We start from the raw sequence: 11,470 nt of genomic DNA, 5'->3' as shown, positions 1-11,470 counted from the left end.
TGTGCAATAAAGCTAACCAGTCACTCTTGGGGTAAACTAGCCTTGTTTTTTAAGCTTGAAGATAGTAAATATCCAGGTGCTACGAGTCTGGCACAGAAGCTACTCTGCAACTTCACTAGAGAGCTTTGAACTTTACTTCAGAATCTTAATTAAAATACTGCAAGTAAACTGTTCTGTTATGTCATCTCAGGTTTACGTGCAAAAGTAAAGAGCTGGATGAGCTTACTCCTGATTTTTTTATTCAGTGGTCTTACTGCATTCTCTTTAATGGAACTGTCAAAGGGAGCAGGCTGCAAGAAAAAATGTCAGGGCAACCTCACGTAAATGGTTGCTTGACCCTGCAGAATACTTGGTCAGTCCAAAGCGTTTAAGTAGTTACATTAAAAACTAATTCAGCATTGCATAATTAGTGTAATAGATACCCCTTCCTAAAATGAGGGGCAGGCAATTGGTAAAAGCTTTCTAAAGCATAGGAAACAAATCGGACAGTCAGTGCTCCAACTTTACTCTTTTGGTAGTTGTGAATGCTTTTAAGTATGTGAGTGCAATGCCTCATGCTACCTGGTATGCAATTTAACTGCAAAAGGTGAGTTTGATTTTAATTGGTCTATTGTTATCCTGCTGTGGACAGTCTCATTTCTTTCATTCTCATGTTAAGTCATTTGTTTAAGTCAATTAAAGTTATGATTAAAGTAATTTTTTTCAGGATATGATTCATTTTGTCTGCCTTAATGTAACGGGATGGTGTAGTTGCATGCTAAACTGTGGTTTAACTTATATTTCTATTAAAAAAAAAACAACAGCAAGACAGGCATAATGGCAGAGTTGCAAGTAGAGGGGGGTATAAGACATAGCTGACATTTCAGGTAAAATGTGGAATAATGCTGGTAGGAAGTATGACAGAACATCACGCTGTTCCTTAGGCTTTGAAGTTCCTGAGTGGAGAAGCTGACAAAAGGGTTTTCCTTTGGACAAAGTGGAACTTTAGGGTGTGAAAGAAGGAAAGCAATTTTTATGTACAACACACTGAGGTTTTGGCCACAGACAAATGGCGTTGTCTAGACAGTTCCAGGGCTTTGGTGAGGGGTGGGGGCGTGGGAACTGAGTTACATGGCCTTGCTTTGATAGCCCTTTACAGAAAGCTGAATGAGTGAAGACTGAGTAGCATCAGTGAAACCTGCTTATACCTGCTTATCAGTCTGGGGGCATAATGCTGTGGGTTTCCTTTTAATCTTGTCCCTTCATTTTGTATTCTTCCACTTGAAATACATTGTCTTTGTAGCTAACCTTTCTGCAATTTGAATACTTCATTCCACTTCATTCCTTTTATCTTTTTTCTAAGAGTTCAGCCTTTACTTTAAGTGACTTGTTCAAAGCTTAACCTAGATACCTGTTCAGTCTTTGTGCCCACAGGAAGATGCTGATGCCCTTTAAAGTCAATATTTTTGAAGGTAAAATGTATAATGTGGTGTCCTATAGTGGATGTGTGCTATGGAACAATTGAGATACCTAGAGATTCTTCTGATACTCTTCCACAGTTTAGCTGGTATTTGTTCAGAGGACAACATGATAAAATGTCTCGACCCTTCCAATATCTCTACCCTTCCAGTGTGCATTACTTTTAAAGTAGTGTTCTTCCCTGTATGGACTGGTTTCATGTTTAATAACATTATATAGATGGAGGAAATCTAAATAAAATCTGACATAACTATTAAAAAGCTTTGTAGCTGTGTATGCTATGGGGAGCAGATGGTGATACTGTGGTATAAATAGAGTAAATAGTGAATGCCACTTGATAATAAACTTCAAGATGAGTTGCCACTTCATTGATAAGATGCTACTTCAAGATATTTCTGAGCACTCTTTTGTAGAGTAAGAAATGCTTCTATAACAAAACACTTAAGGCCTTTTTTAGATGTTCTACTAGTCCTGCTGTATCCTTAACTCCCTTCTGTCTAGAATACTTATCTAAGGAAAAGATTGTTTTTTTTTCTTGGTTAATTGCCACTAACAATGTTGCATTTATTTTCCCCAAGCATTTGTGCAGCTTGTCTTCAAGCAATTACAAGCCTGACAGAAGCAGCCTGACAATGCTGGTTGTACTTAGAGGGAGAATTGTTTGAAGTGCAGATTGCGTCAGATTGCGTACTTGAAGATCTCCTAAATTTAAGCTCAAGCATTAGGATAGGATTCTCAATTGAGAACAGAAGGTTGTTGCCAACACACTTGGGATAAAGAGATGGTTATGCAGTGAGACCTAGCACCTTATTGGATTGCAGGTAAGTAATTTACCTGAAGAGTAAGATAAACATCTAAGGTGTGAAGGAAATTCAGAAAAAAAGCAATGAAGTTACACAGGAACAAATCACATGATAGGTGTGTAACTTGGAAGCTGTGTAAGCAGGAATTTCTTAGATATTTTATTTTTTAAAGTGCAGAGATGAGAATGTGAGGGTGGAATAGGACAGCTATGTGCAAATTTCCAGGATGCTCTCACCAAGTTAGTATAAAATAATCATAAATGGATTGGGAGAAAGACATAACATTTTCAGGAAGTTTTCGTAAGCTTATTACCATTATATTGAAGGATTCATATACTGCAGGACTTGGAGATCCTGGACTTCGTTCAAAGCATTGGTAACGTCTCTAAAAAAGAATAGCAAGATAGCAAATATGGAAGATCCTTACTCTCATTAAGGTAGTTTGCTGCCTGAAAAGTTGAGTGAGGTGTCCTTGTACCACAGAACTTTCTACTCTTATGAGTTGTGTAGTACGGACAAAGTATAAAAGCAGCTGGTTTGTGCTTCTGGTCCTTATATTTTGTGTTATCAGGGACTGTTTAGTCCTTAAACAAATAATAGCAATTCTAGAGTGCTTGTCTTGCTCATTAGGACCCAGGTGTTGAAATGAGGACCCTTTGGAAATAAACTAATCCTTTGAGCTGGACAGACCTCAAGCACAAGCCTTCAAAAAAACTTCCTTTAAAATATATTTGTACCAGGCAGGGTTTTGGAGTGACTCTAACCAAACCTTGTATGCTTCTTCAGGAGGCTGTAGAACTGCCTTTGCTAGCTCAAAAGCAATGCAATTTGTGAACTGTGATCTTGTACCAGAAGTAAGTTCATAGTAATTCAGTAAGAAAGAAGGTGACAAATAGGAGCTGTTACAGACACTGAGCTGATGCTTGTTCATTTCACCGAATTTCACCTTGAACTTCGGAACATGTATTAACTGCTGTATACTACCCCAACTACCCCAGTTAGTTTATGGCACATCCAGTAATGCTGTGCTGATTTCCTCCATCCTTGCTCAGTGACACCAGGGTATAGGATATGTTAAAGCCTCAGGCATTACAGTATCTCAGAGCAGTGCTTTGGGAGCTGTGCACTCGTAAGTCAAGCTGTGGGTCCAAAAGTGTCAAGTCAGCCTCTTAGTTATTGGATTCAAAAGCTGTAGAAAGGGGATTTTGCCAGAACACTTATTTTGCATGATGAAATCTGCTGGTAAAATAAATATCAGTGTGGATGGAATGAGGTAATTGCCTCATGAGAACTTTAGGATTAGCTACAGTCATCTCTGCTGATTTTGAGCTTTCTTAAACTACTCTACAGTTTACCTGAAGTAGAACTTTTGGTAGAAGCCCACAGAACAACTTGATAGTCCTTAGGTTGTTTGCTGGTATTCTGAACTCAGTTTCTTCAAATTCTTCTCTAATAAAAATATATGCGTGACAAAATATTTTCTGATAACTGCTTGCTGGTGGGTTTAACTTTCAGAGTCTCTATTCATTCTCAGCTGAAACTGTGATTCTTACCCACTGTAAAAAGTCTGAAATCGCCTGCTTTTTGCGGTAGTTAAACTCTGGCTATTCATTAGCTGCCTCTGAAGCAGTCGAAGTTGTCACTTTCATTTCAGAGCCAGGAACAAGGTCTCTGGGGCTATGATTCTACATCTTGCGTAGAATGAGTTCAAACTCCTTATTTTCCATCACACTGAAATCTATTACCTCAGTGTTTTAGTTCTAAGTGGCATGATTTGAGATCAAGCTGAACAGAGTATTGGGAAAACTGCTCTCCTTCACCATCTGCTTAGTTGCAAGTGAAAGGCAAGTGAAAGCATGCTCTTATGCCTGTGTAGGAGGGTGAAGTGTGACAGACTGAATCACACAGGAACTTATGATCACCAGCTGCAAAGATGAAGACATGCCCAAGTACCTTTTGCAGCCCTGCATTTCAGCCTGCAGTCAAATGGGACTTAATGCTGGTCTCTGGAAAAAAAAAAGTAAAATATTTTTGGGGGATGTATTCCTAAAAGCACTTGTTAATTCATTAAGTGTCTTGGACAACAAGACAGTAACCTGTTGTCACCAGGGTACAATCAGGCAGAGTCTGGATGATGTAGTCACTTTCCTATGTGTTGCTGATTTTGAACTGTCATTTCTTGGTTGGGCTGCAGGGTTATGTTAGAGCTTTCTGTTGAGTTAAATTATTTGAGATAGAGATGGGGAGGGAAACTCATCTTCCACACAACTTGTTCAGACAATGTAAAACTGCTGCTGTTAGGCATTAGTTGCCCAAAAACTTGTTCAGTACAAACTTTGATAATACAAACTTTGCTTTCACTGCAGGCTGGCCTCCTGCAGCAGGATGCTTGGGCTAATAACAGGAAAGATGCACCTGATTGCATCTCATCCCCTCATGTAGACTCTGCTCCCTGAGTCTGCTCAGAGCCCTGCAGCATGAGGAATATCTGTGAAACACCACTCCAGGGAAACCAGGCAGTGCTGAATTTCCTTGCTGCTGCTAAGCCACTCTGGCTTGGCAGCATTTTTATCCAGGACCTGAAGATGGATGGTCAGCAGTGCCAGGATTTTGCTGTCAGGCTGAATCAGAATGGTCCTGATAGTAACTCAAAAAAAAAAAAAAAAAAGTCTTGCTGGAATGATATTTAGGTATGTCAAGACCTTTATCTTCCCTATGCATGGCTAGGAATGGTCTTCTGCTCTGGGCTGTAGTGAGGTTTCAGTGTCATGTAGGAGAGTCACAAGATTGGCTATTGCTTTTTTTTTTTTTCCCTGTGGGGTCCCACTGGAGAATTTTTTTTGCAGAGAGAAAATACTAACTTTTTAGTAGCATCATTACTCCTTTTGTAAAGTATAGCTGCACAATAACTGCATCCCACTAGTCCATACCCACTTCAATAAGGAAAAAACACATGTTTAGTGTAACACAGCAGCTTAGTTTATTTGGAAATATGTTTAACTTTGCTGAAGAGATTCAGTAGGCCTAGGGGAAGGTGCAAGAGCCATTTGCTGGTAGAATAGGTCATCAGTACAAAGAGCACTGCTTACTACCGAAAAGTGTCAAATCCACCTCAAACTTCCTTCTATCTCTGCTGCCTTGCCTTTTTTGGCTGGTTGAACAGCCCCCACTTCCTCCAGAAGAGATTTCAGGTGCCTCAGTCAACCACACTCACTCTTTGCAGACAGTAACAGACAGCTGAGAATTGGCTCCGAAATGATGGCAGATGGTCAGCGTAGCCCCCTGAACATCCTTGTCGGAGATTTTCTGCTGATTTAAAATATGAGGGGGTGCATACTGTACTGTGTTCATAGGGTCACAGAAGCTACAGACACCGTCCTTACAAACCCTGTTTCAGTCTGAATTTTCTTTTTGTTCAAAATACAGAGTTTAATTTGTTTAGTTACAGCTGTTGAAGTAAACCATTAGGGCTTTGTGTTCTGGGTGGACAACGCTGTAAGCTACTGTTGACTGCAGTTGACAATCAGACCTCAGTCTTCAAAAAAAATAAACACTTTATTGCTAAGCAGCATCACTAACTCCACTTCCAAAGGAATCACTAAGTGCACTGCAGACAAGTAAAAACAGAACTAAGGCATTTGCTAATTAAAAACAAAATAAATGCACATGAAGAAAACCTTTCAGCCAAGCTTCTGGAAATAAAGATCATTCTCATTAATACTGCTGTAGATCAAGTCCCTCTGGGGCACTGGCTAGCAATGCTAACTGCCTATGAATATTCCTTCTATATTTGCTGTGCTTCCTCTTCATTGTAACTAGAGGGGATCTCTGTAGCCTAGTCATGAGTCCTGAGTCCTAGAGAAGTTTAGCTTAATTTTTAATACAAACCTCCATTCCACTGATCTTATTTTCCTTCCCAAGGGACTGTAGGCAGCTGTGGCACACAGGAATTAGCCCAGACATCAGCACACTTAACACTATAATGTGCCTAAGTCACCTCTGCTCTTCCAACAACTGAGTAAGTCCTTCAGGCTCCTTCACTTACTGGCATTTGCAGTGTTTGGTTGTTACAGTTGACCCTCCACAGGCTTTAAGCTGGCTGCTTCACTACAAGTTGCTTTTCTTAACTTCCCTTTGCATTTTGTTAATGATACCAAACACCTGTACCTTAAAGAAAGACATCAGGAATTATCAGTATCTTATTTAGGCACCAGCAAATTTAAGAGGCTGTTGAATTCTCCCGAAGTCAGTGGGCATTCCTTTCCCTCCTGTGTATTTTCTCTTAAAGGCTAGGCAGTCCCCCCTCACAATTCTCCTAATGTATGCAGGTGCTATACAGAGTCCAGCCCATACCAGAGTAGATGTTAACAACTACAGAGCTTAATATGATGTATATCCATAAGGATGTCTAACTATATATGACTATTCAGCCTCGGATATGTTTTCTTTCTGCATCTTTGTTCAAAGTATTTCAGGTGCTTCATGTCTTAGTGGAAATCTTTGTATTTTTTTCCTTCTTGATCCTTAAACCTTAAGGAAATTGTGGTGACAAATCACTTGTCTCATGTGAGTCTGCAGTACTGAAACATGATTCTGGAAATGCAGATGTTCTTCATTAAACGAGTCCAATACTAGGGATGTGTTTATTTGTACAAGAATAGTCCGATTTACTTTATAGTGTCTATCTCCTTGAACCTTAGTAAGGTATTTTCTAAGAATATCGGTGCCTGTCCTTTTTGGGTAGCTCTGCTGATAATGCTAATCTCCTTTCCTGTAACTGTGGTTCCTTTGTATACAAGTGCACATTTCGCTTAGCTGGCTTTGCAAAATGGAAGTTCCTCTTCAAAACCTGTTTATTTTAGGAATTTTTTGCTATTTGTTTGTTACTTCTAAGCCTGAGATTGTTTTCACTTTTCACATTAGATCACGTACGTTTATTTTACTATTTATACCTATCACAATACATTTATATGGAATACTGTCACACATACCAGCTACTGACAGCTAATGTAAAGATATTAGATTCCACAAAATTTAATCTGCATAGAGACCAGAAATGCATTAAATGGTGAAACGCAGGTAAGTCTGATTTCCTTTAATTTTAAACCCATTTTGTGTAGAGTGTGGTACACCTGCCACAGATACCTACTTCTCTATTTGTCTTGTGGTCAATTTGTCTTGGGTAGCTCATGTCTTCCAGTGCTCAATAGCTTACATTTCTCATGGTCATTAGAGATGTGGTTAACAGTTGTTTTTAAGCACTATTAGTTAAATTTTGTTTGTGTCCATGTCTTTAACTCTTCTCCCAGTAACCTACCACTGGTAGGTGAACTCATAGTGCATGTAACTTTTAATAGTGAACAAAACTTGGAGTGATTACCCCTCTGACTCCATGTGAGGTGGAGATCTGTGAGATAAATATGATAGAGCTTTGGACTAATCATTCGTTTGCAGATTATTGTATCTGTGCCTGCTAGAACTTTACCAGATACTTATTTTCCTTGGTGCAAGCAATGTTAGACTTGAGTAATTCAGAAATCATATGGTATGTAAAACCTGTATCTACTTGTAGTGTCCTTGTCACTGATAGTCAGTGTTTTGGAAGTGAAGTGGAACTCAACAGCAAAGTATTTAAACATCCCACTAGCTTGATAAATATTTTGTATGCAACATCAGTTATCCTAGAATTGCTTCAGCTATCAGTTGCACTACATAGAGCATTAGTATTTGTGGCTTTCATTTTGAAAAGTAGCCAAAATAGAATATTCCAGCAAATGTTTGAGTGCTGTTTGTCGGGGGGAAGTGTAAAAAAAATTCTTGAAGTGATGACCTATTAAAATTGCTTTTTTTAACACATTACTTGATGAAATACATCCTCTTTCACTTTTACCACTGGGATATTTTTGTTAACTCTATTACAGATCTTTTCTGGTCACTGGACAGCCACTATATGGATTTCTTTTGTTTTTTTAGGCATGCGTGTTGAGTGATCCATGCAACAGTGAAGAACCTGCCATTGTACATTCTATGTATTACTGTTGTACCACAGTTGCTCTTGATTCAGTTTAGCAGGATGCTGTTAATCCCTTCACCCTACAGTTTCTTTCAATGAAAACACTTGAAAAGATGACAAACATGGTAGAGAGCCCAGAGCTACATGATGCTGCACTGTGTTGCTCCACAGCAATCTTTAATAATAGCCAATCCTGCCTTAGCAATGGTGGGCTTGCTTGGAGGAGGTTCTGCCTTCTTTTCTGCTGGGCTGCCTGCAGTGTTCAAAAAGAGGATACCATTAAAACCAAGAGTTGGTCAAGCTATTTCTTTGTACTTCTGGATTAAAGGACATAACCCCCTCCTCCCCCTGCCCCCTCCCTGAACCTTTTTATTTCAATTATACATATATCAGTTTGGTAGAAACCAAGCTGCTCTGTGGATTCAAACTGCTCAAGATGACTTATCCCTTCAGGGTTTAAAGAATCCAGACATTTAAGGGTAAGCTTGTTCAATTCAGGTGCCCCTCTTCACAGCCACAGGGTCAGATAACAGATCCCTCTGCAGAAAGTCACTTACTGTGTTGAAACCCACCTACTACAGAGCTGAAGAACAAGAATATTGCTAAAGCTTATTCTCTCAGACGTGGATGTCCAAATCAGGACAACAATAGAAAGGCAGATTTATATATTTAAAACAAAAAGCAATTTTGAAGTGGCCAAAGGTGATTTGAATTCAGCGTTAAGGGGTAATTGGGCACATAAATTCTAAGTGTCTGTAGCTTAGTGGCTTCTTTTGGCAGTGGTTGGCCCAGCATGGCCTTTGAAAATGCCCTTCTTTCATCCACTTCTCTGGAGTTTTTCCTGTTGCTGTTGTTTTTCTTAATATTTGGAAACTCACTGGTAGGAGACTGTGTTGCTTTGTCTAAGGGTTTTAACTTGGTCCGTAGGAATTCAGCCATCTCCTTGTCTTCCTCTTTTTCTCTGATGGGGGGAAAAAAGAATCTGTTACAGAAATAACGTTTTCTCTGCAAATGGGACAGTAAAAGATACTGATTTAACACTTCAGTGAAAAAGACTGTCAAGAGTTTTAAAGAAAAGCATCAGGCTTTACTGCACACGTGAATACATTAGTGTCAATTTATACCTGCATAGTGCACAGCTACACATTTTCAGTAGCCTACGATTAGGCTTCTGTATTGTCTGGCTGCTGATGAAGTTGTTGCAATTTGCATACTGAACTAGCAATTGAGAGCTCTGGATTACATTAGTAGCTCAGGCTTTTGTCAGCTGCTGCCTTTGGCCAGCCTCTCTGATCAAGTGCTAGACTCTGGCAAACGCTCTTCTCTCCTGTCCTTTACCTGTTTAGAATTTAAACATGTTGGAACAGATACTGTCATTTAGGATAAATGGTTTGATGGAGCCTTGAAACATTACTGTTGAAAAAAGATGGAAACTAATAGACAAAACCCTATTTCCACAGTGTTGGGATTCAGTGCAACAGCTGGAAATCAGCTGTCTAGGAAACCACAGGTTTCTCATTATGCAACTCTGAGCTAAAATATTGAGATTCTGAACTTATACGTTAGGTTAGGTAGACCTGTAGCAATTGCATTCTCATCTTTCCAGACAACGGCACAGAAAGAATAGTGATAATAAATGACTAAAGTATTCATTTTTATTTAAAAAAATAACAGATTGTATATGTCTACAAATATGCCCCTTGCAGAATTCTATTTCACATCTACTACTTGTGCCAAGAAGATTCTCTGGCAGCAGCAGAAATCCTTCCCTTTGTAATAGTAAATGCCCAGTCACCCTCTGGGAAAGAGAGACCAAATCCTTCTGCCATCATTAGATGATGACTGAGCTATTTATGGGATAAAGAGCAACAGAAGTGCAGTAATCTAGTTTTATTTGTTTCTGTGGAACCAGGTAGAGGCTTGTAACTTGTCTTTAAAGGGCTAATTCTCTCCCATTAATGTAAATGTTGGCAGTCGTTCCAGCGTAGAATTAAGACTCATGAAATGTTGGGCATAAATTTGGTTGCTTTTAGTTCTTACCGTAATCTCTCTACCTCTGCATCATCTACAAGAAAATCTCTTTTTTGTACCAGTCTATGGATCTTCTGAATCAGTTCATCTTCTCTTTGTTTCTCCATCTTTGTTTTTTCTTTTTCTGGTCAAAAACAGGAGGGAAAAAAAAAAAAAGACTTCAGATTCCAGGGAGCTGGACAGGAGAAACTGCAGATGTCTAAGAATGATCTGCTGATGGAAGTCAGTGGTTCTGCAGACCTGAGTCACCAAAATCCAAAAAATTCTGGCTGCTTAATCTTTTCTCTCTTCTACTTGTTTTCTGCTGTCTAATCAGTTTAATGGTCTGTAGATTTTCTGAGGGGGTCGTCAAGACTATTTTTTAATATTAAATTACTCTGCAAGACCTTTGCTTTTCTAACTTTTTAAAAGCATTTTGGTATTTAAAAAAGTTCAATCATTAAAATCCACAGTACAAAATCCCCTTGACTCTACAGAAAATGAGACCATGCCAAAAGAAACCATTTCTTTCTATTTTAAAACAGCTCTGGCTGTTGGCTGCAACAGTTTTTCAAGCCTGTTAAGGCAGGTGAGCTGCAAATCCTGAAGTAATAGCATCAATTAATTGTATAATGTGGAAAAATAAAGGTGTTTTTGTGCTTCAAAAGTCTGAGTAATTAATATGTCCTTGTTAATTAGACAGTCTGTAGTGACTAGGTTGTCTGTAAAGAATGATTTTTGTGACACGAAAGATGGGACTGTCACAAGCTAAAATCATCATAAATGCTAGGGATTACACAGCTGTAGTTCAAGGTTATAAAGCCACGTGTAGTTAAGACAGACATCTTCAAACCTAGTAAGCAGGGCAGAGATGAGAAAGCCAGAGGCAAATCTCAGCCCACGTTTCTTCAGTAAGTTTAAAATTTTGGTTAGTCGCGAAGACACTTTGCATTAAATCAAGGATTTTGGTTTTGAGGATTAGAACTGCATTTAGAGAACCATAAAATTAATATCAGAATTTTGAGAAGGGCAAGCTCCTACAGTCTGGTGCATCTGAGTAGCATTTGTTGTGTCTGCTGGTTGAACTTATAAGTTCAATAATTTGAAACAGCTAAATAAATCAGACATTTGAAAATGATTGTTTATTACAGATTAATTCTGGATCATGGGTTTCATACTTCCTACT

General features: G+C 38.9%; 1 protein-coding gene across 1 annotated transcript in view; it reads right to left on the bottom strand.

Annotated features, from left to right (window-relative positions):
* Window positions 1–5,217: 5,217 nt before the first annotated feature.
* The window catches only part of BMERB1 (bMERB domain containing 1), a 50,922-nt gene continuing 44,669 nt past the window's right edge, over window positions 5,218–11,470 (bottom strand). Inside the window, exons 4-6 of the mRNA XM_080557330.1 lie at window positions 10,315–10,429; window positions 9,153–9,235; window positions 5,218–8,527 (exon numbers count right to left, since the gene is read on the bottom strand). Of these exons, the coding sequence (XP_080413456.1) occupies window positions 8,415–8,527; window positions 9,153–9,235; window positions 10,315–10,429 (311 nt within the window). The 3' untranslated portion in view covers window positions 5,218–8,414. The remainder of the gene's footprint in view (window positions 8,528–9,152; window positions 9,236–10,314; window positions 10,430–11,470) is intronic.

This window comes from Anser brachyrhynchus (genome assembly GCF_964034855.1).
Source record: "Anser brachyrhynchus genome assembly, chromosome: 15".
In the NCBI taxonomy this organism is placed as follows: Eukaryota; Metazoa; Chordata; class Aves; order Anseriformes; family Anatidae; genus Anser; species Anser brachyrhynchus.
Note: the sequence above shows the minus strand (reverse complement) of the source record. Positions and strands in the feature narration are given on the sequence as shown.